The sequence below is a fragment of the Carcharodon carcharias genome, chromosome 21, assembly GCF_017639515.1.
Source record: "Carcharodon carcharias isolate sCarCar2 chromosome 21, sCarCar2.pri, whole genome shotgun sequence".
NCBI lineage: Eukaryota > Metazoa > Chordata > Chondrichthyes > Lamniformes > Lamnidae > Carcharodon > Carcharodon carcharias.
In genome coordinates, this window is record NC_054487.1 from 69,971,301 (window position 1) to 69,998,997 (window position 27,697).

The 27,697-nt window shown below is 38.3% G+C and overlaps 1 protein-coding gene across 1 annotated transcript in view; it reads right to left on the minus strand.

Annotated features, from left to right (window-relative positions):
• Nucleotides 1–10,743: 10,743 nt before the first annotated feature.
• The window catches only part of LOC121293073 (myelin regulatory factor-like protein), a 43,704-nt gene continuing 26,750 nt past the window's right edge, over nucleotides 10,744–27,697 (minus strand). Inside the window, exons 12-19 of the mRNA XM_041215668.1 lie at nucleotides 22,024–22,112; nucleotides 20,012–20,076; nucleotides 16,084–16,134; nucleotides 14,976–15,063; nucleotides 13,191–13,265; nucleotides 12,236–12,344; nucleotides 11,072–11,146; nucleotides 10,744–10,933 (exon numbers count right to left, since the gene is read on the minus strand). Of these exons, the coding sequence (XP_041071602.1) occupies nucleotides 10,847–10,933; nucleotides 11,072–11,146; nucleotides 12,236–12,344; nucleotides 13,191–13,265; nucleotides 14,976–15,063; nucleotides 16,084–16,134; nucleotides 20,012–20,076; nucleotides 22,024–22,112 (639 nt within the window). The 3' untranslated portion in view covers nucleotides 10,744–10,846. The remainder of the gene's footprint in view (nucleotides 10,934–11,071; nucleotides 11,147–12,235; nucleotides 12,345–13,190; nucleotides 13,266–14,975; nucleotides 15,064–16,083; nucleotides 16,135–20,011; nucleotides 20,077–22,023; nucleotides 22,113–27,697) is intronic.

Sequence of the window (27,697 nt, forward strand, 5' to 3'; positions counted from 1 at the left end):
CATACATATACAGATGTAGTGAGGCATGAAGATAAATTTTATATATATATATATGTAAACGAATTTGGATGTCATTAAGAATGGTTTGCATTTTGTTGATATAGTCACACCCCTAAGGATGACTAGTCCAGTCATTTGTCGGGTTTACAGATATGTATGTCTGGGTCAGCCTTGAGGCCTCTCAACGTCAGCAGACAGTTGCGTTGCATATGAAAATCGGCCAAGTCATTCAGAATCCCACAACGTGTGTGCGCTAGATCAGCTAGGCGCCACTTTCAAATACTCAGCATCTTCAATGGATGCTTATTTGTGGCAGGATAGCTGGGAGTAGAGGAGATCAAACTCCTTTTTGGTGTTTCTGGAACTCCTCTCTTCATTTTCTGGTGCAGCTTTCTCTGTGGAAATTCCTGTCACTTGTATCAGTGCCACTGATTTAACACCCATTTCTGAAGACTCCTTAAGCATCCCTGTCACTGCCACAAGTTTAACATTCTGCTTTTATATGCCTGTTATTTATTTACCTTTTGTAAACCAATCACAGTTATAGCTTCAACTCCCAGACAAAACTTAGCAATTGCCAAAGCCATGTTGCAGTCTCACTATTTCAAAAAAAAATAGTCACACCAACTCTTTAATTCAAAGTGCTTCTCTTACTTGTAACCTTAAGATTCACCAACTCCAATCAAGGAATTTCAAATATATCCCGGATGAGCCCCAATTTGTGTTATGACACAGCAGATAGTAAATGCTGAGCTGTTCAAATCCCAGAGGGAATTTTGAAACAACTGTCACAATTAATTTTCAATTTGCATGTTTCGAGATACAGGCTTTGAATTTAATAATAAGACCACTGAGTCTTAAGAGGTTTTGTAAAACTAAATTAAACATTTATTAATAAAAGAAAAGATTGTAAACACAAACGTATGTCTACAAATTACTACTACAATAACTTCTAAATCCCCTGATTAATTTAACTCCCAGCCACACTTTCATTAAGGCAACAGTAGTAAGACACACACATTTTAAAAGACCCAGGCAAATAAACGATACTCTGGACAGTTGGATTCAAAGTGAGTTCTCTTAACTTCAGTCCCTGGAGGCAGCAGTTGGTATGTACAGGTTGCAGGTTTTTCACACTTGTTGGATCTTAAACTGCCTCCCTTACAAACAGCCACCTCTCTTTTATACATATTTTCCTCTTTGATTGCAAACTCCCATTGTTTCGCTATGGCTTTTGAACTTTACCTCTCAACTAATAAAATATCTATCATTGTACCAATTCCACCAGTATTCTTTGGGAAAAATAAATAAACACACTATTTCTTACTACTCCTGCTGGCTATGTATATGTTACACCCCCTCCTTTGAATACAAGCCACTATAGTTTGTTTAAAAATGCAAATGTTCCCTTTATACTTCACATTCTAAAATTTCCCCATGTTTACCTAATTAACATTTCAAACCTAACTTCTCTTCTTACATCAAAGCATCCAAACTAGCTGCCTCTAAATCAATTAATTCTCTCTCTCTCACACAGTGACATCCCACTATTACTCCACTTTACAATAAATTCCAATAACAAAATTATTATATCTTCCTGATATCCCCCTCCGAATTGAAAAATTAATATTCATAATTTAAAAAGACGGTTTCATTTTTATTCACCCATCTTATACTATTCTCCTATACTTATTTATATACTTACACTAATACATTGCCAGATGCATGTATTAACACAATATATATACACAAATCCTTCACGTCAACAGAAATCATTCCAGTTCAGAGTCCATGTTTTTAAATGTCCAATTTTCCCTTTTCAGCTTCATACTCTTGATAAAGCATCTGCAATCAGATTTTCTCATCCAACGACATGTATCATCTGTAGATTAAATGGTTGCAGTAATAACTCCATCTAAATAGCCTTGCGCTTCTGTCACGAAATTTGTCCAGAAACTTTAAAGGATTGTGCTCTGTATAAACAATTGTTTCTGATGAATTGTTTGCCACATAAATTTCAAATTGCTGCACGCTAACATCAAACCCAGTTTCCTTTTCGATCGTTGAATATCTTCTCTGTTGTACATTCAACTTCTGTGAAAAATACCCTATCGGTTTTTCAATTCCAGTGTCATTGTCTTGTAATAGTATGCCCAAATGCCTGTATCACTGGCATCAATGGCCAACTTTAATTGCTTGGCATAATTGGTTACTGCCAAAACTGGTGTCATAGTTAATACAATTTTCAAACTGTCAAATGTGATGACACTCCTGCCTGCATTAAAACTTGTTCTTTTTTAATATTTCAGTCAGTGGAGCAGCCACACTGCTAAAATTTGGTACAAATTTCCAATAAACCCTCTCATGCCCAGAAACTTAAAAACTCTCGTTTTGTTGTAGGCACTGGGAAGTCTTGACTTTCACATTCCTTAAAGCCACCTTACCATATCCAATGGTATGGCCTAGGGATGTAGTTTGTGCTTTTGCAAATTCACTTTTAGCCAAGTTCATCACCAAGTTAGCTTCTTGTAATTGAGTAAATAATTCTTCCAGATGTTGCAATGCTCCTCCTGAAAACTTATCAAGTCATCAATATAAACAGTACAATTGCTCAGATCTGAAATTATTTTGTTAGTCAGTCTCTGAAATGTCCCAGGTGCATTTTTCATATCAAATGGCATGATTTGGCATCACAAAAGCCGATATCTCCTTTGATGTCTAAAATAATGGTACTTGCCAATATCCTTTTAGCAAGCCAATCTTTGTGATAAATTTTGACTGTCCCATTTTCTGAATGCAATCTTCCAACCTTGGTATAGGATATGAATCTGCTTTTGTCACCATGTTCACCTTTCAATAGTCCACAAATGGTCTTTGTGTTCCATTCAGTTTTGGTACCAGTATAATAGGCGAACTCCAGTTACTACAACTAGACTTAAAGGAGACAAAGTTTAATAAACTAGTTACCCACTAAGAGAATAAACTCACAATATTCCATGATTTTAAACAAACAACATAAACTTTACAAAGTCATAGAAGTAAAACAATCTACAATATTTATCTTATATTCTAACTTTCAGAATTAACAAGAGGTAAATATGAATTAATAGGCAAACTGTCGTTGAGCACACCACACTGCACATTAAATGGCAGGTGGGACCAAGACAGGTCCCACGGATTTCTCAGCAACCCACCCAGACATCAGTGACCACTGAGAGTAACAATATCTCATTAAAACTGTTTCCTCACAAGGGATTTTAGTTCTTCACTTTCAAAGATCTGGCCTCTGAATTCACTCAAAAGCCGTTGACTTAGACTGTCTCAACAACTGCTCACCTCCTAATGGTTCAGTCTCTCCTTCTGAGACTACATGCCCCATAATTCACAAAGCTACACTCCTAGCTAAAGCAAATCTTCCAGCTGCTTTTCCCTCATGAAATCCAAATTGAGAAAGAGCCCCACTCACTTTCCATGCAGGAAACGACAAAGTTAGTATTTTCTCTGCTTGAAATGCAGATTTAACTGACTACCATCCCGTGTTGGCTCTCCCAATCCAGTGAGATGCAGTGTACACCAAAGCAAGGCTGCTCGTACTTCTGTCCAATCCCAAACTGAATGGCATGCTTCCATCAGCAAACACAAATGGATAAATTAAACAAAACCTTCCAGCACCACAGCCCATCTCTATGACAACATTGCATGCTTTGGGATATTCTCAAACAGAAATCTAAACAGATTATTTTACCGCCAATGCTACCTGTTGACTGTCTAACCCGTATGCATAATGGAGTTTTACGACCCTTCTCCAGACTCCTTGGGTCCACGAAGAAACCCCGTGTTTACAAAGTTGCTTTCAGCTTCCTTTCATCTGAAAACAACATACATAATTTAAATCTTTTATTGAAGACAGACCTTCTGGCTATACTAAATCAAAATAGAAGACCCCCCTATTATATATTGCTTTCACAAGTTTACCCATGACCTTGTAAGATACATATAGGTTATCTTTTAAATGTAATAAACCCAGGCTTGTTTGAATTGCCTTTGCAGCAGAATTATTACCAGTTTCTCAGTCCGATGTCCACTTACCTTACGTTTAAAGACAAAGGCAGCAGATGCATGGGAATACCATCACTTGTAAGTTCCCCTCCAAGTCATAAACCATCCTGACTTGGAGCAAGATCACCATTCCTTCACTGTCGCTGGGTCAAATTCCTGGAACTCCCTTCCCTATAGCAGTGTGTGTGTTCCTACACCACATGGACTGCAGTGGTTCAAGGTGGCAGCGCACCATCACCTTCTCAAGGGCAATTAGAGATGGGCAACAAATGCTGGCCTAGCCAGCGATGCCCACATCCCACATTTTAACCTCCAATCAAAAAGTTATATTCCTGCAACTAAAAGTTATATTCTAAAACATATGGATTATGAACCAACTTTTCACCAATAGTGTTAACCTTTTGTGTAGCACCTTTTCGAATGCCTTTTGATATCAAAGCTTACTACATCCAATCGTTCCCCTTATGTACCCTACTAATCGCATCCTCAAAAGAACTCAATAACTTTGTCAAACACTATTTCCCGTTCATAAAACCATGTTCACTTTGCCTGATCATACTATGGTTTTGTAACTCTTTCGAGTACAAACACGTTTCCATCTGTTCCTATTCAGATGAAGTTACATTGTTTCATAGTTTGCCATTGTGAGATTTGAACTCTTGATCTTGGGGTTACAAGCCCAGTACCATAACCACTTGGCTATTTAGGCCAAGCCACTATGATTTTGTAACTCTTTTGAGTACAAACCCGTTTCCATCTGTTTCAGATGAAGTTACATTGTTTCATAGTTTGCCATTGTGAGATTTGAACTCTTGATCTTGGGGTTACAAGCCCAGTACCATAACCACTTGGCTATTTAGGCCAAGCCACTATGATTTTGTAACTCTTTTGAGTACAAACCCGTTTCCATCTGTCTCAGATGAAGTTACATTGTTTCATAGTTTGCCATTGTGAGATTTGAACTCTTGATACTCTTTTGAGTAAACCTGTTTCCATCTGTTTCAGATGAAGTTACATTGTTTCATAGTTTGCCATTGTGAGATTTGAACTCTTGATCTTGGGGTTACAAACCCAGTACCATAACCACTTGGCTATTTAGGCCAAGCTTTAAATTTCATGCATGAAGGACATGTAACTCTTTCGAGTACAAACCCGTTTCCATCTGTTTCAGATGAAGTTACATAGTTTGCCATTGTGAGATTTGAACTCTTGATACTCTTTCGAGTACAAACCTGTTTCCATCTGTTTCAGATGAAGTTACATGTTTCACAGTTTGCCATTGTGAGATTTGAACTCTTGATCTTGGGGTTACAAACCCAGTACCATAACCACTTGGCTATTTAGGCCAAGCCTTGAACTCTTGATCTTGGGATTACAAGCCCAGTACCATAACCACTTGGCTAATTAAGCCAAGCCACTGTGGTTTTGTAACTGCATTGTTAAGGCTTCCTTAATAATTGATTCCAGCATTTTCCCCAAAGACTGACGTCAGGCTAACTGGTTTGTAACTCTTTTAGAGTTAAAACAATTAAACTAAATTAACAAAATTAGGATAAATCAGGCACTGCCCCTAATTCAGGTCAGCTGTAAAACCAAGAACAAAGTTTAAAGGAAACTTACAACTTTAAAGCAAAATGTGATTAAGGGGGTCAATAAAACACCCCAGTCCCCGCGGTGCCCACCGAGCACGGAAGGCCTCAAGTGTGCTGGCAGACACCGCATGCTCCCTCTCCAAGGACACCCGGCCGCGAACGTAGCCACGGAAGAGGGACAAACAATCGGGTGGGACACCCCATCGATCACCCGCTGCCTGGGCCTGTTAATGGCCAACTTGGCCAGGCCCAAGAGCAGGTTCACGAGGAGGTCCTCCTCCTCCCTGACCCCCTTCCACACCGGGTGTCCATAGATCAGGAGCATGGGGCCTAACTGGTTTGTAACTCTTTAGAGTACAAACACGTTTTCATCTGTTTCAGATGAAGTTACATTGTTTCATAGTTTGCCATTGTGAGATTTGAACTCTTGATCTTGGGGTTACAAGCCCAGTACCATAACCACTTGGCTATTTAGGCCAAGCCCTTGGTTTCCTTGCAGTTCCACAAGCACCAACAGCCTTATGATACTTCATTTAAACAGCATTCTCACACTCTACGCTGTCAATGATGGAATGGAGGGCATCACAGGCCAACTTGTTATCACCTGATATCCAGGTGTAGCTTGTTCCAGAAAGGGTCACTGGATAGCAATCAGGAAAATGAAGCTTAGCTGATTTTTCTCTTCATAGCCCAATGACACTAATTGTAGCAGTCTGACCGCTGCCCTGTTGAGATCAATTAATGTAACACAGACTAGGAATTGAACCTGGATAGATTTTTCTTTTTCCCACCTATTTCCATTATTTTTAAATATTTTTAAATCTTTTATGCTCCCCCCACCCCCACTAGAGCTATACCTCGAGTGCCCTACCATCCATTCTTAATTAGCACATTCGTTTAGATATATATCACCAACTTCAACACCTATGTGTTCTTTTGTTCTGTTGTCTGTGACATCTTTTGATGATCTGCTTCTATCACTGCTTGCTTGTCCCTACAACCACATCCCCCCTCCACTTCTCACCACCCCCCCCCTCCCCGCCACACATACACACCTTAAACCAGCTTATATTTCACCCCTTTCCTATTTCTACTTAGTTCTGTCGAAGGGTCATGAGGACTCAAAACGTCAACTCTTTTCTTCTCCGCCGATGCTGCCAGACCTGCTGAGTTTTTCCAGGTAATTCTGTTTTTGTTCTGGAAGCTTCTGGTCTGTTTGATTAGTTTTATACCAGGTGGTACTTTTATCCACTTAAACATTGACCATTTTCTTAACAGGGTCAAACAGTCACTATGATTTATTCTTGTTCACAAAGTCAACTCCTGTTTTTGTCTTATTTTAGAATTATATTCAGCCCTCTGGTGGACTTGCATTGCATTTCCAATGAGTCTGCACAATGGCTTGTCTGAACAAAATATTTTGACATTAAGGTTGATCTTTAAAATAAGGTTTAAAATAATGCATGGGGAGAGGTTACATTAAAACTTCAATTTCAAAAGATTCACAGAACAGTTGTTCCACATGCTTTTTTTTATTAACATAGATAGAGTACTGATTGTGCCACTTTTATTCAAAGCTCCTTATGCATCATTATATAGCGTAATATTATTTTCCTTCCCAAAACATCACTAATTCCCACTGAAATTAAAGAAAATAGTCTTCTAGATTTCAAAATGTTTAACTGATGAACACACCTGAACATAATTATACTTATTATTTCCTGTGCCTGGTTTATCTACTGTCTCCCATAATTCTTGATCACTACTATCTCCTTGATACTTCTGATCATCTATCTCTTCCTTTATTGCATGATATCATTTCTAAATTCAAATTCTTCAACACATCCAACTGTGTCAAACTGTTGCCAATCTCCATTACTGCAGCCCTTCCCAATCTCTTCCAGCTTGTTTTACTTCTCCGATTCTCATGTCCAGACTGATAGATTGTGGTCATTCTGGCAACAGAAAGCATATCATCTTCAGTCATGATCAGCAATCTTAAGCTGTTCACTTTGGCTCCTGGTTCACTAAATACGCCTTAAGTATTGTAATTGGTAAGGAACAAAGCATGACAAATCATTCAGTCTGCTACTTCATTTATAAGTCACAGAAGCTCTGACTCCTCAATTCTCATTTCCATACTCACTTAATAATCTTAGTTCCCGGGTACGTAATTGTCTCTTTTGATCAACTCTGCAACTATGGATTTCTGGGGCAGTTCTACTGCTCTGGCTTCCCCTATTAAAATCTTTTATCTGTATTGAAAATGTCCCTAAACACCTTAAGCAGATCACCCTATAATCTTCTTATCTTTAGAGAATGCAACCCAAGTTGTTACTATAGCTACATTCCTTACTTCATCCAAGGCATTATTCTAGTGAATCATTACTGCACACCTTACAGGCGCAATAAAACCTACCCAAGATATATATATTATTGATGAGGATTTGGGTATGTGGAGCGTATTACAACCCAGATGGGAGGAGTGCACTATCTGTCTCTAGTCCCACTACTCCACAAGTCACAACATATACTTAAATGGTGTTTCCAGCTAGCTATATGGCCAAATATGTGCTTTATCTATTAATCTCAGAATGACCACTCAATGACCAGGTTTCTTAAATAAACAAAATTATTTGTTCATTACAAAAGTAGTCTAGTCAAGTAAAAAGGCAAAGCTTATTAACATATATTATCAAATATGAAACTATAATAATTACTCTCTCAATACCCTAACATACACACACAATAAAATAAAAATAAAAAGAGGAATTCTGCCAAAAGGTTAAAAGTCAAAGGTTCAAGGGAAAAGGATAGATGGTGGAATCTTTGAAACGGCGTTTGGGTTACATGGTTGGTGTCTCGGCACCGATCTGTGAAACAAGCAATGATTCTTGCACTGCTTCTCAGGTCCAGCATGTAGAGCAATTTAGGAGCAGCTTCTATTCACTTCCAGCTGTGGACTGGCTCTGGACTGTAAAGAGCTGTGGTGTTCTTTACACAGGAGTTAACCCTTTTCCTCCTCCAAAGCAAAACCAAAATCAACCATTAAACACAATTTTCCAGGCATAGTTTTTTTTCAAAGCATAAACCACCAAGTCACCCCTTTTGTGAATGGTCCACTAGGGTCAAGAAGTTTCAAGCTTCTTTAAAACTGCTTAATTACCTTTTCTTGTAAAATGCTGTCTTTTCTGGGAATAACAATCAGAGTCCTTGCGTTAACTCTTTAAGGCACAGTGTCTTTTAAAAACACAATTTCTTCCAGGATATTCTTAGTCCTTGAAGATGAACCATTTTCTGTGATTAAAGTGTTTATGACAAGCATAATTTCAAGGTCTGCAGATGGCGCAAAACACAAACGTACTAAACAATGAGGATAGTAACAAACTTCAGGAACACAGACAGGTTGATGAAATGGGAGGACACATGGTAGACGAAATTTAATGACAAGAAATGTGAACTGTTTCATTTTGGGGGACGATGAAAGAATGATACAGATTCAATAATAATTTTCAAAAAAGAGAATGGGATAAACACTTGGGAGGGAAAATTTGCTGTGGGAAAACAGAGGAATGGGACTAAGTGGATAGCTCTTTCAAAGAGTTGGCAACATGCAAGATGAGCTGAATACCTTCTTTTGGTGCTGTATCATTCTATGTTTCTAGGGTGACGTGCCCAAAACTGAAAACAATGTTCCAAATGAATTCTAACTAGTGTTCTATATAACTGCAATGTTACATGCTAATATTTATATTTAATTTTGTACTCCTGTTGCTTTTTGTTTGCATTTTGCACCCATGAGCTAAATCCTGTGTACCAGAACAATAAATCCCTTTATCATTTTATTTACCCTCCTCCCATGCTTCCTTAATTTGATTATACACTACTACCATCTAATATTGTAAAGTGTACTTTCTCACTTTTGTTAGTCTTTCATTGTTCCATTCACTCACTCTACGCTATTTGAAATCTTCTGTTGTCATCTTCTTGCTTAATTATACCTTCTAACTTAGTAAAACATGCAAACTTGATAGACTGAAGAGTTCTAGAAGTGTACGATTTCTAGAATGCTACTGCTTGTTGTGGAGTATCTAAAAGACACTCGACACAGTAGACTGTAAATAGATTCAGCAGCAGTTCTTTATTTAGTACAAGTTACATGGGAAACACTATTTCAGAATGCTCTAAAAGGTAATTCAAAGTTACAGTTTCTGTCGGTTACATATACCATATTTGGGATAATTCACCATTAACTCACAATGTTCTTATCTTATATGTCTAATTATTACATCCTTAATTACAAATGAGTTTACAACACAAACACTGAATGACCTGTTCATCACCTCTGCAGTTCGAGAATTTGTAAAACAATCATCGGCTGACCTGACCTTTAGCACAAACAATGTTCAGTTTACTCCGAAACAAACTTTGCTCATCTATTCTGATATTTTGCTGCTGTGCCAATTCATCTAATTCAGCCAATTCAGCATATGTCAGCTGGACCCCGAGGTTAAGCTATCAGCTTATTACAGTATAATTCAAAGACCATTCATCAACTTATTTTATCCTGACCCAAAAGTCACATTCCTGTGGCTTTATCATGGACTGACCTGTGGGCTAGTCATTAGCTTTCGAGCCTGGCCAAATATTCATTTATTCTAGTTTCTTTTTTTAAACTGTAGACACTTAAAACTTATATCCGCAACTTGGCCAAGCCTGGGTAATCCCATCATGCATCCTGATATGCCTCTTTACACTTATGCAGTTTATATTGAAGATGCTGAATAATGAACAAATTTGTCCTAAATGGCCAAAGTTTGTCAGTTTCAATTTTATTAATCTGCAAACTTTACAGAAGTAAAAAAAATTAAATAGTTAAAATTTATTTTCGCACTTAGTAATTTATTTAAAATACAAATAGAGGCCCCATGTAAAAATGTGCTGCTTCTCAGATTCGTATTCATTCCAATTTTATGCTAGTCCTATGCTTCACATAACTTGAAGTGACAAGAAACATAAGATGACATTCAACATGGGTAACTTTACATCTTAAAGAATTAAACTGGTAGATTAACACGCGCTAAACAGCTAAAAGGACTTTGAACATATTAATGGAGCTACAAGAAACCCTATACTTAAGGAAGGTCCTTCAATAAGTCCAAGGTCAATACATATGTAGGATTTGTTCTACTGAATTAGATACATTGTCGATAGAAGTAAAAGTAGTAATCGGTAAAGAATATCCCAGCGAAGTTCTGATTTGTTCTGCAATCTGCCAGGCCCTGTACAATAAAGAATACTCAATGATTAAATAGATAAAGGTACAGCACAGATCCATACAATCTTTGCTTTTACAATTGACACAGTATAGAATATACTAATATGACAGTAAATTTTAAGGTAGTTGCAATTTGACTTACTGGTGCTGCAACACGAAAATGGAATGTACACTCATGTAGATGTGCTACAGGCAAGAACCAGAAATGCTGATATCCCTACAAGAATATTTAAAAATTCAGTGACAAGGGGTGCACTGCACGTTAAAAGGTATGAAATACATTTTAAGTCAGTCAGTAAAAATAATGCTAAATGACTTAAATATTTTGTAAATGAACCAATTACTTCAGTCAGTACATTGTTACTTCTAGCAGGTCAATTGCATCGTTTATATGTGCATACGTAAGAAATAGGAGCAGGAGTAGACCATATGGCCCCTTGAGCCTGCTCCACCATTCAATACGTTCAAGGCTAATCTTCTGCCTCAACTCCACTTTCCTGTCTGCTCCCATATCCTTTGAACCTGAGAACACAAAGCTCAGTCAATCTCAGCCTTGAATATGCTCAATGATGGAGTATCCCCAACCCTCAGTGAATTGCAAGGATTCACAACCCTCTGAGCGAAGAAATTTCTCCTCAACTCAATCTGAAAATGGTCAATCTGTTGTCCTGAGGCTGTGCCCTGATGTTCAAGATTCCCCAACCAGGGGGAACAGCTTCCCAATGTCTAACCCTGTCAAGCCCCTTCAGACTCTTGTCTGTTTCAATGGGATGACATCTCATTCTTCTAAACTCCAGACTCAATTTACTCAGCCGATCAAAGGACAACATTCTCATCCCAGTGACCAATTAACCTTCACTGTACTGCCTCCAAGGCAATACATATATCCTTCCTTAAATATGAGGACCAAAATTGTACTCCAGGTGTGGTCTTGTCAATGCCCAATACAATTGTAGCAAGACTTCCTTATTCTTGTAGCCCAATCCCCTTGCAATAAAGGCCAACATTATATTTGCCTTCATAATTATGTACTTAGCCTGCATGCTAACTTTTTGTGTTTCATGTTCGAGGACACCCAGATCCTTCTGTACCGTTGCATTCTGTAGTGTCTCTCCATTTAAATAATATTAGGCATATTTAACTTAAATGGTGCTGTACTAGTATAACATGTTTTGCTGTTATGTTTCAATTAATTTCAGTGTCAATGATAGGTCATCAATTGTAGTCATCAATTGTTGAAAAGCAAACATTTCCTAAATGAAGATTATCCTGAAATTTCATTAACTTGTGCTGAATGACAAATTACCTGCGACATTTCTTGTGAAATATCCCTTTTCATAACAATGCTTGCAGATTTTATACATGTCCTGCCGAGGTTCACCACACATTTGTAAACAATCAAGGGTGATGTGGTGCTGCAAAGTATAAAGTGGCTAACATTTTAGCATCAAATAATATGTAATGCTGAGGAATTATTTCTTATACACATTCCTTAAATCCAGGTTATCAACGTTTTAGACATTTTTCTCTGATGAAGGAAAGGCAAGGACCACAAAACTGAAGTATAACAAAAGGCATGAAGTCTGGGAATGGCTATTCCCTTCCCTATTAATTAAATGCTGTAGTCTGAACAAATCAGCTTCACAAAGGGATCCAATCTAATATTCATATCCAATCTAATATTCATGAACCCAAGGTATTTTGCTTGCAACTTTTGAAAAATTACAATTTTCTGATCTTCTATCAATGCACAAAACAGTCCAGTTTTGATCTGCAGATCATGCAAAACAATATGCAACTGGAAAATAAGGATTGCACCATAAGCATGGTAATTCCTCATTCATTTTAACTGAAAAACTACCTTTTAAAAGGAACCTAGACTATGTTATTACTAATGGTGCTTAGGCAGTGCTCCAACTGATTGTCTAATATTTGATATTTCAAATTATTAATGACAGCTCACTTGCATAGAATTAAGCAGATTATGTGACACCTTGTAACAAATGCTAGTTATGGTTCCAAAGCCAAAAAAGTTATTAGTCAACATGATTAAACAGCTTTTAAGTATCCTTAAATAAAATACAGTCCCTTAGAAATTAAGAAAACTCTTGCTAAATAATTCAAACCTGCTGTTTGAAATGAATTAAGTTTAATCTGTGGGAAACTACAGGTGGTCAGGTTAACTAATATTAGTGCATACAAGTTTATTAGAATTTGGTTTATGGAAAAAATAAATTATAAAGCTTTACAATTGTACTTACTTCATCTCCAAAGTAATTCTCATATTCACAGGAGTATATTTGTTGACTGGAATTATGTAGCTATAGTTGCCATTCCTGAATGGTGAGTGGAGAGAAACAAGACACTTTAATTTGAAAGCAAAGTACCCTTATTAGTAATGCAAAGCACAAAGAAAGCTACTAAACTTTGTATTCTATAGATGAACAATGTATAAATGGACAAAATATTCACAGTAAAAACTCTTAACAGGAAGTTGTACTTTTAAAAACAGTTTAAGTGAACTTATCCCAAAAGTTAGGTACTATCAAACTGAGAGATGAGGTCCTTTAGTGGAATATGACTACACAGTCCAGTACAGATGCAAAGTGATTGTAGATGAGGAAAAGTCTCATAACAATGCCATTTTGTAACAATGGAAAATGGTATTTAACAGAGTATAACAGGAAAAATAGTTGTGGCCAGCATGCTTCAGCAAAATCGTGTCACATGTTTTTATTACTTTATGTTCACATATAAAGATAAATAAGATATATAGAAAGAAAGGAACATAGAACAGGATTAAGTCAGTCATTCAGCCTTCCCATTCTGCTATTCAGTTAGATCGTGGTTGTTCTGCATTCAACTCTATTTAGGTGTCTTAGATCCATATTCCTCAATAGCTTTACCTAAAACCTACTGATCCCAATCTTGAGGGTTTCAGTTGACCCAGCATCCACAGCCTTTTGAAGTTCCAGAGCCATTCTGTCTAAATCCTTGTTTATTCTGCAGACTATGAGAACTTGCAATCATGATCTCTGTCCTTATGCTAAAATCTCTAAAAGGCAGTATCTAACCATATGCATATCATACAACTCCAGGGCTCTTTGAAGTTTCATTTCTTACTTCTGAAGTAATGTTGCAGATCTCCAGGATATCAGTCCAAAACATGAGCAATATTAATTTGTCTTAGCCAACTTCATTCCACAAATTTCCACAGTCTCAGCAGCACAGAAGCCATTGATTGAATTTGATTATCTACTTCCATCACTTTCAGTTTGATTCTAAATCAAATCTTTATACAAGACTTTTCTTTGAATTTGATAAATAAATATTAACAGTTTTGTTGGGAGTCTATCACATACCATAAAAGGAAAAATGCTAATCTCTATTGTTTATGGATGTTTACTTGGTACAGATCTTTGATTTAGTAATTATAGTCAAAGTTCAAAAAATAAACACTTGGGTCTCAAGCCATTTCCCCCAAAAAGTATCCCTCACTCACCACTTTGCCAGGTTAGCAAGTGCCACTGGCAATCTATGCTATAGGCAGACTAAGAATCAACATACTAAGCATGTTAAATGGGCTAGAGTAACAATGGTCCTATCACTTGAACTGCCAACCATAGAAGTGCGTATAAGCAAAAATGCTGCAAATTAAAACAAGAGTAGAGATTGTTGGAAATATGTATAAGATCAAAAAGAGAAATGGTTTCAAAACTGAAAAATGAAATGAAAGCTAAGAAACATAGGAATAGAATCATTAAAAAAAGGATTTGAACAGGAAAAATACACACTCCAATCAGAGGAAGTTAATGAATTGAATGATCTATAACCTACAACCTCCTGAGGTTGCCCAAGCTGTCAGAAAGAAAGCCATGTGCAGGTTAAATTCCATTAAGCATTGCTTTGAGGTTTTCCAGTTTGTAACGATGAATTAGGAAAGACTTGCGGTGTAACAATAAAGAAAATTAAAATATTAGAATATTGGTTGCCTTTTGTCAAATTACATTTAAAATAATATTAACAAAATTGTTAAAGTAACTAACCCACAATGAACTCCTTTAGCACAGTAACGGTGATCAATAAGTTGTTGGCTTTCCATAATCCTTATTGATCTAACAGACGTATCAAACCCTAGTGATATCAAAAACAAACCAAAGTCAGTGAAATTCTATTGAAAAAAAATTAATATTCCAACCAACCTTTGAACTCTGACTTCAGTGCAAAAATGTGTTCCACACTACCCAACAATTTTTGATAGTGACACAAATTTCTTTACAGACCTGAAATTAAAATACACTTTGTGGGGTAAAACCCAGAGAAATAAAAGTATTTACATGCGTACAACTGCACAATCAAAGATTGACATTACAAAGCAGTTTCAATTAATCTCTTTGAAGAAAGATCATACTACCCTTCAAGCCTTTTGTACCCAAAGGCCTAGTATTCTATCATAAGCTTCACTCCACTCGAGGGAAAAGTAAATTCCTATTGCCATCATCTTTAGTTTCAAACCCAATATTTTATCGTAATTTGTCGTGTAATTACCTTCACTTGACAAGCTTGAATTTATTGTGTTAATACTAAGAGAGATGAGGTTAAAGTATCAGCTTAGTTGTAGCGTTCTTGCCCAAATCAGTTGGTTGTGGGTTGAAGGCATATTTCAGACATAATTTATGCTAACACTTGAATACTGAGTGAGTGCTGTAAAGTTGCAGATGCTGTCTAAACCCAGGTCATATCTGCCTATTATTATCTTATAAAATATCCAGTGGCATTTCCTTATTGTATATTAGGGCATCATCTGTCTTTAATTAACGCTTACCACTCTTTATCTTAAAATATTTTGAAAAGCCTTTGCGGTTTAAAAAAGTGGTTGACTTCCTTGCTTGCATTTATAAGTAGTGATGACATTGTACATAAATTCCTGGTCTATGATTCACTGTATACTAAATTTCAATTCTGAGTATTAGGGAAAATCCCAGCATTCAACCACTCTGAAATGCATCACTTTGTTTAGGAAAAATGTAACTATTTGATAGTCAATACTTACTATATTTTATCATGTTACACAATTTTTATCTATCTTTCAAACAAAAATCAATATTTATCAGCTTGCTGAAGACAGAGAACTAAACTAAAATTTTCACTTACAATCACCATTTTTAATTTGCTTCATATTTATTACTTGGCTTGTTGTCAGTTCTGAAAGAAGAATTCAAAATCTTGTTACCTCTATAATTTATCAGTGCAATTCACATTACAAACATTGTTGTGATCTAATGAAATCCAAGCATTAAAAATGTGTCTGGGATTGAATGTAATAAGTAGGATTTGTCTTGGGGGAGAAAAATACATGTTGTGGGCACATCTAGTTTGTGGCTTTTAAACTCTACACTGCCAATAGTCAAAAAAGACTTAAAAAATCTAATGGATAAGATCAGTCACTCAAATACAAGTAGGTAGCTGAACAACAAAAACAACTTGTATTTATATAACATCTTTAGCACGTTTAAAATGATCCAAGGGGTTTCACAGGAGTATTAACAAAATTTCATATTGAGCCACATAAGGAGAGATTAGGGAAGATGACCAAATGCTTGGCCAAAGGAGGTGGGTTTTTAAGAGCATCTTAAAAGAGGAAAGAGAGGGAGATGCAGAATGTTTTAGGGAAGACTAGAAGCTTAGGGCCTAGGCAGCCAAAGGCATGGCTCCAATGAGAGCATTATTAAAATCAGGAAGCTCAAGAGCCCAGAATTGGAGGAATGCAGATACGTAGGAGGGTTGTAGGGCTGGAGGAGATTACAGAAATAAGTTGGGGTGAGAAAATGAAGTTAAGTTGAAAATAAAAATGAGAATTTAAAAATCAAGGCATGTTTTAACCAGGAGCCAATGTAGGTCAGTGAGCCAAGAGGTGATGAGCATACAAGACTTGATGCAAGTTAGGACATGGGCAACAGAGTTTTGGATGACCTCATGCTCACAGAGTGGTAAGTGGGAGGCTGGTCAGAGTGCATTAGAAAAGTCAAGCCTACAGGTAAGAAAGCAATGGGTGTGTGTTTCAGCAGCAGATGAACTGAGGCAAGATCAGAGTCAGGCAATATTGTGGAGATGAAAACAAGCACTCTTACTAACCGCACAGATATGTAGTTGCTCACTCATCTCAGTGTCAAATGTGATGCCGAGGTTGTGAACAATCTGTTTTGGCCTCATAAAGTTACCAGGAAGAGAGATGAATTCAGTGGCTAAGCAATGGAATCTGTGGCAGGGACCAAGGATAGTAATTTTGTTCATCCCAATATTTAGTTAGAGAAAATTTCAGCTCATCCAGCATTGGATGTTGCACAAGTGATCTGATAATTTAGCGATGGTAGTGGTGGTGAAGGGGGTACTGGTGAGGTGATATTTGGTTCTGAAGGAATCATTTGAGCAGTTTATCCCCTCTAAGGTGTGAAAAGATTATCTTTTCCACGCAGCACACCGTGTTGTCTGTTAGTGAAAGTATTGCATTCGATAAATTACATGAAAATGCTGAGAACATGCTCACATATGCTTTCTTCCAGGAAGGTCAAAATAATCTTAACTTTGCACAGAAACAGCAGAATGGTTCATTTTTACCCAAAAAATCAGAAATAAAAACAGAAAAGATTGGAAATATTCAGCAGTTCTGGCAGCGTCTTTCAGAGAGAAACAGTTAACATTTTAGGTCTGTGATCTTTCATCAAAACTGTGAAATGTTAGAAATGTAATAGGTTTTGAGCAAGTGAAAGGGTGGGGATGGGGAGGGGGAAAGTGGGGAGGAAAGAGGGTGGGAAGAACAATGAAAGGGTAGGTCTGTGATAGGGCGGAGGGCAGGAGAGATTAAATGATGCAAAGCCAAAGGAGTAATAATGGGACAAGAAAAGAAACAAAAGATGTGTCTAGAGGTGGTGTGAATGGCATGATAACTTTCAGAAAGCAGCTAAGGGAATAAGAGATAAAAGATAAACAATCAACCCAGAAAAGAAAACAAAAAGGAGGCAGAGGTCATGATCTAAAATTATTGAACTCAAAATTTGAGTCCAGAAGGTTGTAAAGTGCCCACAATATGAAGTGCTGTTCCTTGAAGTTGCATTGAGGTTCATTGGAACATTGTAGCAGGCCAAGGGCAGAAAAGTCAGAGTGGGAGCAAAGGTAGAATTAAAAAGACAGATGACTGGAAGCTTGGACTCATACCTGCGGACTGAATGGAGGTACCTGCAAAGGATCACCCCGTCTGCATTTGGTCTCCCCAGCATAGAGGAGATCACATTGTGAGCAGCGAATTCATATCCTAAATGAAAGTAGTATAAATTGCTGTTTCACTTGGAAGGAGTGTTTAGGATGTTGAACAATGAGGAGGAATGAAGTAAAAGGACAGTTGGTGCATCACCTGTGCCCACATGGAAAAGTGCACTAGAAAAGAGAATGGGTGTTCAATGGTGACTGAGGAGTGAATCAGGGTGTCAGGGAGGGAAAGGTCCCTTCAAAATGCTAAAGGGGAGGGGAGTGGCAGCTGTGTTTGGTGGTGGCATTGTGCTGGAGGTGGCGGAAAAGGCAGAGGGTGATCCGATCAACACGGGGGATAGTGGCACAGAAGGCGTTGGCAAGGATTCAGCTGGAAAAGACAGCTGCTGGGGAGAGGGGCGTTGAAGTGGTGAGAAGTAGAAACTGAAAAAGAATAGCTTCCATATATCTCTTAAATATCTCTTATTTCATTTAAAACTTGGTAAGATAAAAAAAATTACATGGCCACATTGGCCCATTTTATTTTGCTCCCTTCTTTCAGTATTTTCAATGGGAGTGGGAAAATTGCTGAGAGGATCCAATCTGAACCAAATTTCACCTATTTTTCTACAAACAAAAATCTAACTATTAAAGTTGAAACAAAAGCTTCAGCACATAGATTAGAATATATTTGAAATTTTCTAAACATGTGACACAATAGACAGCTTTCTTTCTCCCCAAGCTGCTTTTGTTACCAAGTTCTCCAATATTAAAAATTCAATATGGAGAAGAATCTTTTTTGGTTAGTGGCAACAATAATAAATAATTTACAGGGTCTATTATTTATACTTTTTTCTTAATTTGTATTATAGAACTTTGTCTTTGCATAGTGCTTTGCCATTTCCATTTTTCCTTCATGTTCCTAAATTACTTCCTGTATAAAGCATTGCAATGCTTTGTTGCTGGAGGGGAAAACAGGGCAGATATATTACAAATTTCTCTCTGGTGCTTACTAAGAGAGCAGAAAAAAAATCCAGTAGATTGGTGTGCCAGTCAGGCATCTCATTAAATCATTGTAGTGATATGTTCTTCAAATCTATTTTCTAAAAGTAAATATTTTAAAACAACATTTCTTAAGCATAATAAACTGTGGTCTTCATAGTTCATACCATCTCTATCACTCACTGTATTATGGAAGTTTAATGCGTTCCAAGTGTTGGGTTCTTATCATCTCAAGATCCAGGGTATGATGCTAGCGAAGGTCCTTTACAATAATTCTTAAACAAATAGGAAGGGCTAAGTGATGTAAGTGGCTCTTGTCTGTTCACCCATCCATATATGAAAGAGTGAAGGAGCCTTTATTGTGTACCAAAAGATATTATATTACAGTGTGCGCTTTGAAATTAATCAAGATACAGGCCTTTAAACTTTCATTCAGTGAAAATACAAATACCTACCTGCTGTCAATTATCAATGTACTGAGGGAAAAAAATAGCATTATACATTTTAAAATATTTATGCTAATTTCTTTTTTAAGAGTATTAGTAAGTCATAAAATCTTACGTGGTTGTAAAAGATTTTGCATGATTCTCCTCTTTTTACGATGATTAGAGATGCCTTTTCTTTGTGATTGAAGTGCACAACAGTGCACAGTGACACAAGGCAGGATATTACAGAAGCTTATTTCAGGCCAGGGAATTTCGATGTTTGATGTAGTATAAACTGAACTTGCATTCTCTGCTACAGAATAAAATGGGCAAACCATGCAAGTTACAATACAGTTGATAAAAACTTTTTTCTATGTAACAAATCAAACGCATTCAGTGAAACAATTTACCTGACAACATTGTATGCAGAGTAAAGGCAGTATATTCTTTTGTTGTAAAAGACTCTGAAATATAGCTGCAACAGTAAACAAAACCACAGATTTAACATATTTGCCAGAAATCTTTAATTTATTTTCTTCAAAGCAAGTATATCACAACTAAAGAGCTAAAGAGTCTTTTATTCTGTCAGAAGTAGCAGTACGGTCAATCACATGAGCATGTTTTACTGTAAAAAGCAGAAATTTAAAGGTAGATGTAGGGAACATTTTGCAAAGAATTTACCTTTCATTGAGATTGTTAGCAAGACTTCCTTCTTCATTCAAAGTTAGTACGTAAAGTGCAGATATCAAAATCACACTGTCACAAAAAGCATGTGTTATTTGGAACATAGCAAACCAATGAGAAACAATCTCTGTATATCTTTCCTTACATGTAGTCAGTTTGGCTCAAGAGTAAATAAAGGTTTCAACTGACTTAACTAACTCATGTTCAAAACTGTTCTAATTAGGGTTCTGTTTTCTGCCGTCACTAAGTGATGCCAAAGCTGGTATATTGTCTAAATGTATTAACTTATGAAAACGTAACAAACCAACTATAATCAGAGAGCTGGCATTATCCTATACCGGAGATATTTTGCTGTTAAACTCAGGTAGGTGAAGTCCAAGCTTGTTAGCACCTTATACTGTAGAAACAAACTTAACTTTTTAATGATATAAATGGATTGGATCATACAATTAAAAATCATACTCATTTAGTGAGATTTACCCAGCCATTACAATAGTAGCATGTATGTGTTCTGTCCACCTGTCAAGAAACATAAAAAGGTTCCACGGATATCAACTCTGCTTTAATCGAATTGGCAATTAACATAACCAGACTTTTTTTCATGCCACAATATAAAGAATGACTGGATAACCAGTGTCAGTATGGAACAAATTTTTCAGATTCATCCAGTAAACCTATTTTTCATTGGATTCAAGAAAAGGGAAAATATTATTTTCATTCAGAATAGGGCAGTGAAATTTTAACACACTTCTAAATCTTAGTTTATCAAAATAGGTGCTGGAGGTGCACATTGCAAACAGGAAAAGACAACCGCAACCTCTGCAATGTTTAATAGATAAAACAAAAATTAATTCTTCTTTTAGGCATAACTGTAATCATGCCCTCATGTAGAGAAATTTAAATTGTCAAATTAAGGTTCCTTAATCTTTTAGTAATTCTATAAACTATTATCTTTTGTTTTTGCCATGGATGTTAAATTGAAATGATCTCTGATAGTGGAAGATAAAACTGTGGCATTTTTTAAAAACTGGCTATACATTTAACTAGACATCCATTAAGTCGATAATAGTTCTACAAGCTCTTAAAAGAATTTAGAACCAGGCAATAAAATGGCACTGCACAATTATCCTTCAATAATATGGATTCTATGGCTCTGTCTAAACTTCAAATACACTGCCCTAAAAATACCCAACTCTAACTCATTTCTTTCCAGATTCTTAAAAGCATGGGACTCTCAGCTCCCTTAGACTTTGCTTTCTTCTGTAATCTACAGAATTTTAAAATTTAAGATTAGCATCACCTAAACACTTGGTTTATTTTGATCCATCTTGTATTTTCAATATTCTGCACTATGGGTGAATATTAAACACAACACTGCACACTATAGTAGCCTCCATAACAAGAAGTTCAAAGCAATCCAGGAAGGGTGAAACAGAGGATAGGTTCCTCTGCACAGACACACCTTTTTTTATAGCTGCAATTGATGGGTTAAAGAGCAGCCATTGACAGAAGAGTTAGAATGAATTGCTCATCTTCCTATCCAGGGAACAGTAAATGGGAGATTAGAAGCCAAGTAGCAAGTTAAAAATCTATTATTTTTCCCCTGGCTGAGCCCACAAAGGAGTAGAGTTGAACAGCAGACTGGGGTACAACCATTGGCCTGAACCTGGGAGCTAAAAATACTTTGATGACAAATTGACAAAATGCTTTGTAAAGTGTACTTAGTTTAGTTGCTTACCAAAAGGCCATGAGACCCAATAAAGCCATGATGACAACATGGAAAACCTTGTGTAAAGAACAGTCACCTTTCTTCTGGTTAAGGTAGGCCTAGATTACAAATAACAAAAGAAAATGGTAAAAATATTTTCGCATCTGGCTTAACCAATTTGCTATCAGAAGCCTTCACAGAATTTTTAAAATGGCCGAGCTCACAAGTAACTTAAAAGATGCAAATCCAATGAAATGTTCCCAATATGATGATTAATATTCTGTTGAGCAATGACACCATTAAATATGATTCCATATAGGGTATACCATTTTCCTGTGATAGGGAAAGAACTAAAAGTCTTGTCAAAATTGAAATAAAATACTTCCACTGTATTTTACCCTTGACAGAATTTTTTTTATTCATTCATGGGATATGGGCATCACTGGCTAGGCCAGCATTTATTGCCCATCCCTAATTGCCTTTGAGGTGGTGGTGGTGGTGAGCAGCCTTCTTGAATTGCTGCAGTCCATAAGGTGTAGGTATGCCCACAGTGCTGTTAGGGAGGGAGTTCCAGGATTTTGACCCAGTGTCAGGAAGATATAATAATTCTCATAATGTTATTGGAATTTATTGTAGAGTAATAGCGGGATGATGTGTCTATATATGTATGTGTGTGAGACTTAATTGAATTAGTCTGGGTGCTTTGATGTAAGAAAAGAAGTTAGGTTTGAAATGTTAATTAGGTAAACATGGGGAAGTTTAGAAACATAGGTGTCAAGGGAACATTTGCATTTTTAAATAAACCAGGCTAGATTGTTTTCAAAGGAGGGGTGAAATGTGTCACCTAGTCAGGTGAAGTTTAGAAATGGTATGTTTATTTTCCCCAAAGATTACTGGTAAAACTTAAGTGCTGTGAGAGGCTTTTATTATCAGGAAGATAAAGTCCAAAGACATAGCAAAACAATGGGTATTTGGATTCAAAGGGGAAAATACAAATAAAGGTGTGGAGACTGTGTGTAAGAGTTGGCATTTTAAGGTCTTACAAATGTTAAAAGCCTTCAGCATCTATGCCTCAAGCTGCTGTCTTCAAAGGATTGAAGTTAAGAAAACTAACTTTGAATTCGACTTGTTCAGGTATCATGTTTCTTTGCCTGGGTTTTTTAAATCGATGTGTGCTACTGTTGCCTTAACGAAATGGGAGTTTGGTTGATTAGGGGATTTAGAAGTTATCATAGTTGTAATTTGTAGATCTATGTACATATTTAAAAATCATTTCTCTTATTTATAAATGTTTAATCTAGTTTTGTAAAACCTATAAGACTTGGTCTTATTACTACTGAATTCAAGACATGCATCTTGAAATTTATACAAACTACAAAACAAGTTGTGGCAGTTGTTTCAAGTTTCCCTTTGGAATTTGAATAACTCAGCATTTACCATCGTTTGTGTCATAACACCCAGCAACAGCGAGTGAATGGCGATATATTTCCAAGTCAGGATAGTGAGTGGCTTGGAGGGGAACTTCCAGGTGGCGCTGTTCTCATGTGTCTGCTGCCCTTGGCCTTCTAGATGGTGGTGGTCTTGGGTTTGGATGGTGCTGTATTAGGAGCCTTGGCGAGCTTCTGCAGTGCATCTTGTAGACGGTACACACTGCTGCCACTGTGCATCAGTGATGGAAGGAATCAATGATTGTGGATGGAGTGCTGCTCCAAGCGGGCTGTTTTGTCCTGGATGTTGGAGCTGCACTCATCCAGTCAAGTGGAGAGTATTCCATCACACGCCTAACTTGTGCCTTGGAGATGGTGGACAGGCTTTGGTGAGTCAGGAAGTGAGTTACTCACTACAGGGTTCCTAGCCTCTGACCTGCTCTTGTAGCCACACTATTTATATGGCTAGTCCAGTTCAGTTTCTGGTCAATAGTAATCCCCAGATGTTGATACTGGGGGATTCTGCAATGGTAATGCCATTGAATGTCAAGGGGCAATGGTTAGATTTTCTCTTGTTGGAGATGGTCACTACCTGGCACTCATGCAGCATGAACATTATTTTCTACTTGTCAGCCCAACCCTGGATATTTTCCAGGTCTTGCTGCATTTGGACATGGACTGCTTCCTTATCCGGGGGTTGGGGGGGTCGCAAATGGTGCTGAAAATTGTGCAATCATCAGCGAACATCCCCACTTCTGACCCCATGATGGAAGGTCATTGATGAAGCAGCTGAAATGGTTGTGCCTAGGACACTAGGCTGAGGAATTCCTGCAGTGATATCCTGGAACTGGGATGATTGACCTCCAACAACCACAACCATCTTCCTTTGAGCTGGGTAACACATGAAGGAGTGTGTTTCAACATATGTTTCTCGAAGTTAAGAAGATTTTTCTAAAGCAATGATGAAATGACTTACAATATTATCAGAACCTAATCTGTGCAATGGTACCTTGTACCTTATAATATACTTCAGTCTATGTCCTTTTAAGGACACTTTTTGAATCCATTGTAAGTCACCGTCAAGATTTCAACTTGGTTATCAGAATTTACCTTATTTTCCTATGTCCAATTGAGACAAATAAATCAAAGGTGGAATTTAATGTGGCCTGCTTAAGAGGCCTCAAGGTGAGGGCAGGGGTACATAGAATCAGGAGAAGCCGCCCAATGGTTTGATGTCAGGTCCACATTTTACCAGCAGCAGGAAACCTTCAAGGTGGCACTGTCACTGTGATGCAGTGGGAAGCCAACTGTGGACAAGTCTCTAGTTGATGGGGCAAGAATCAGTGGGTAGTCTCTGAGGAGCATGAATCTATGGGGTGGCTCTGAGGAGCAAGAGCCAATGGATCCTCTCTGAGGAACAGAAATTTCGAATTGTGGTAGTGGCCTCTCAGCAGGGTAAGCAGAGGCAGAGTGCCACAGGGTCCAGGGGGATTGACAAGGCCTGGGAACCAGGGAACTTTTCTGCAAGGCCAATGCATGATCAAGAGGAATAAGCAGCAGGCTGCAACTCATCCAACCAGTCCTACTGAACACTCGTGTGGAATGCTGGCACAGAGGGAGGAGGGCAGCTGCTGCAAGAGGGCCAGCCTCCGGCTTGGCAAATCAAAGAAGGACACTGACTGCAGCAGCAGTATCATCTCACACCAAGAAAGGGCCAACCATGGCCCAGAGAGTTCAGGACTCTCTTGAACTACTTCCCAGATGTTGAAACACCAGTGCCAACAAAGACTGTGGCTGTCAAGGAAGACAGTCATTGACCTGTGTATAATGCTGCAGAACGAGCTGTGAATCATGGGAATTGGTGGACACCCAATACTAGTGGCACTATAGATTACCATAGCATTGAACCCAGCTCCTTCCAGGGATTCACCAGGGACATGTACAGGGTCTCCAAGGTAGCAGCTCATTGCTGCATTAAGGTGGTCACCATGCATCATTCAAGAGGACCACCCGTCCCTCCCAGTCCTCTGATTGTCAGTGACCTCCATTAACTGCTTAAGCATATCTGTGATCAAGCTTATGACGCTGAATCTCCTCCATTTCCACTGATGTGAGTCTATCTGCGCTGGTAGAAGCTTTGGGGGAATAATGTGATGGTACACCCTCTGTGGAATCCTTGTTCTCCTCAGAGGTGGACAGTAAGGCCCCCAATCCCTGGGGCTTCCCATCCTTCCAGAGAATGGAATCCTGCATGAGAGAACACAAACATTGAGGGGTGAGACCTTCAATTTTCCTCCCCCCATCCATGCCTGCTGTGAATATTTTGTCCAGCGACGGACGCACGAGCCTCCTCACTCCCAACTCCAGTTTCTCCATCCGTGACCACCCTACTAGTTCGATGACCTCCTCTTCAGACACCTGGTGTGCAATTGCCAACCACTCTACCAGTGGTCTTGACCCCCCCTCATTGGTTTTGTGGGCCTATTTCTCCTGCAGGCAGGAGTACGACATAGTCTCCAAACAAAGATCAGCTGATAACATATGTTGCTGTCATTCCTCTGGCCCATGATGGGGGTTTCTGGATGTCTCCTCTATGCCTCTACATTCAGGGGGCTTGGAAGACACTGCCAATAATAGCCTGTCACACAGATGCATTAATGCATCATCATCAGACAGCCTCTCCAAGTGGCGATCCATCCTGCTTTGCCATTTGCAAGCCTCAACAAGCTGAATAGTAAGTAGGGCTCACCCTGGTGGAGTTGGGGAGGTCATTGAGCCATTTGTTGTAACACAATCATGAACGTTGCTGGACCCATGAATGCTGACCTCCACTATTATTTCCATCAAGGCTTCCTTGGTCAAGTGGGAGAATCTCTTGTTGCTATCTCTAGGGAACAGTACCTTCTGCCTTTCCCATACAGCCTGGAGGAGAATGTGCAGGGAGCCATTGCAAACCGTGGAACCATCAAGCGTCTTCCGTCAGGTATGTTGGCAGTAGTCTCCTGGCCAACTCCTTGGATTTCAGTTGAGCCTCAGTGAATGAGGGGTCTTCCACAAAAGCCAAAAAGGTCTTCACTATGGTAGCTCAGGTAAGCCTGAATATTAAGGGAGCACTGGGTGCAGATTTAGCAATCTTTCAAAGATGGTGTCAGTATCTGCCTCTGTTTGGTTGACCCCAAAATTAGCACCATGCTGCCCACCCTGCCACGACTGAATGACATGTTAATTAACTGGCCACTGCCGGATTGTTGGCTGCACCCCTTCCAATCGCCGATGGTGCCTACTTCTAGGTCCAGCACCAAGACCCGCATGCAGGTGAAATAAGATCAGATCCAAGTATGCAAATTATCTACAATTAAGAATTTGGCCCAGATTTTTGTGGAGTCGTAAAGAATCAACAGGACCCCAGTGCAGAAATCTCTCCCCATTTCTGACATTTAATTTTTGCTGAGTTCAAACAGCCACAAGTATGGACAAAGGCCTTAACTCGCAGTTTGAAAGCCACAAATTGATGGAGTAGATCTAAGCGCTCTTGAAGGGTGGATAAGGTCTATATAATTGCATTATTGGAAGCTTTTAAATTCCCTGCTCTTTAAACTTCAAACAAGCTGCGGCCTGTCAGTAAGAGTTAAAAACGCTCTCCTCGACTCTTTTGATTGAAAGGCATAGGTTAGAAAAAAGTAACATCTGGTTGTGCAGTTTCAACAGAACTCTTTTGTGGCGTTGTCCACAAGGGCTGTCATTGTGAATACTTGGCTGAGTTTCAAAAGCTAAATTATCTCAGCAAGGGGTTCAGAGTCCATAGTTTAATTGACAGCTTAAAGGGGCTATTAAAGAATAGCTGTCTCTGATGTGGCTACTGAATCAAAGTTTGTTTTTATAAGAGATTAGCCATTTAAGAGATTTAAAAGCTTTGAATGGATTTCGTGAATGGGAGTTATTTTCACTATCAAGCATGTAGGAGTGAAAGTTTATTTTTTCTCATTTCCAGACGGTTCCTGAGGTCTGTCCATTGTGGATACTGGCTAAGTGTCCATGGAGGTGGCATGGAGGGCATGGGGGGCTGGAGGGGAGGTGGAGGCAGCAAGGGCCAAGATACTTAACAACTTCCAAAACAACTGAGACAAAGTTCCAGAGAATCATGTGGATCTTCTAATCAGCCCACATGGCACTCACCCGCCTATGTGGTTACCTAGGCTCTGCTTCTGGGGTCAGTGGGCCCAACTCTACCTGGCATCCGCCCAGAGAAAAAATTTGCTTGTTTTGAAGAAGGTAGG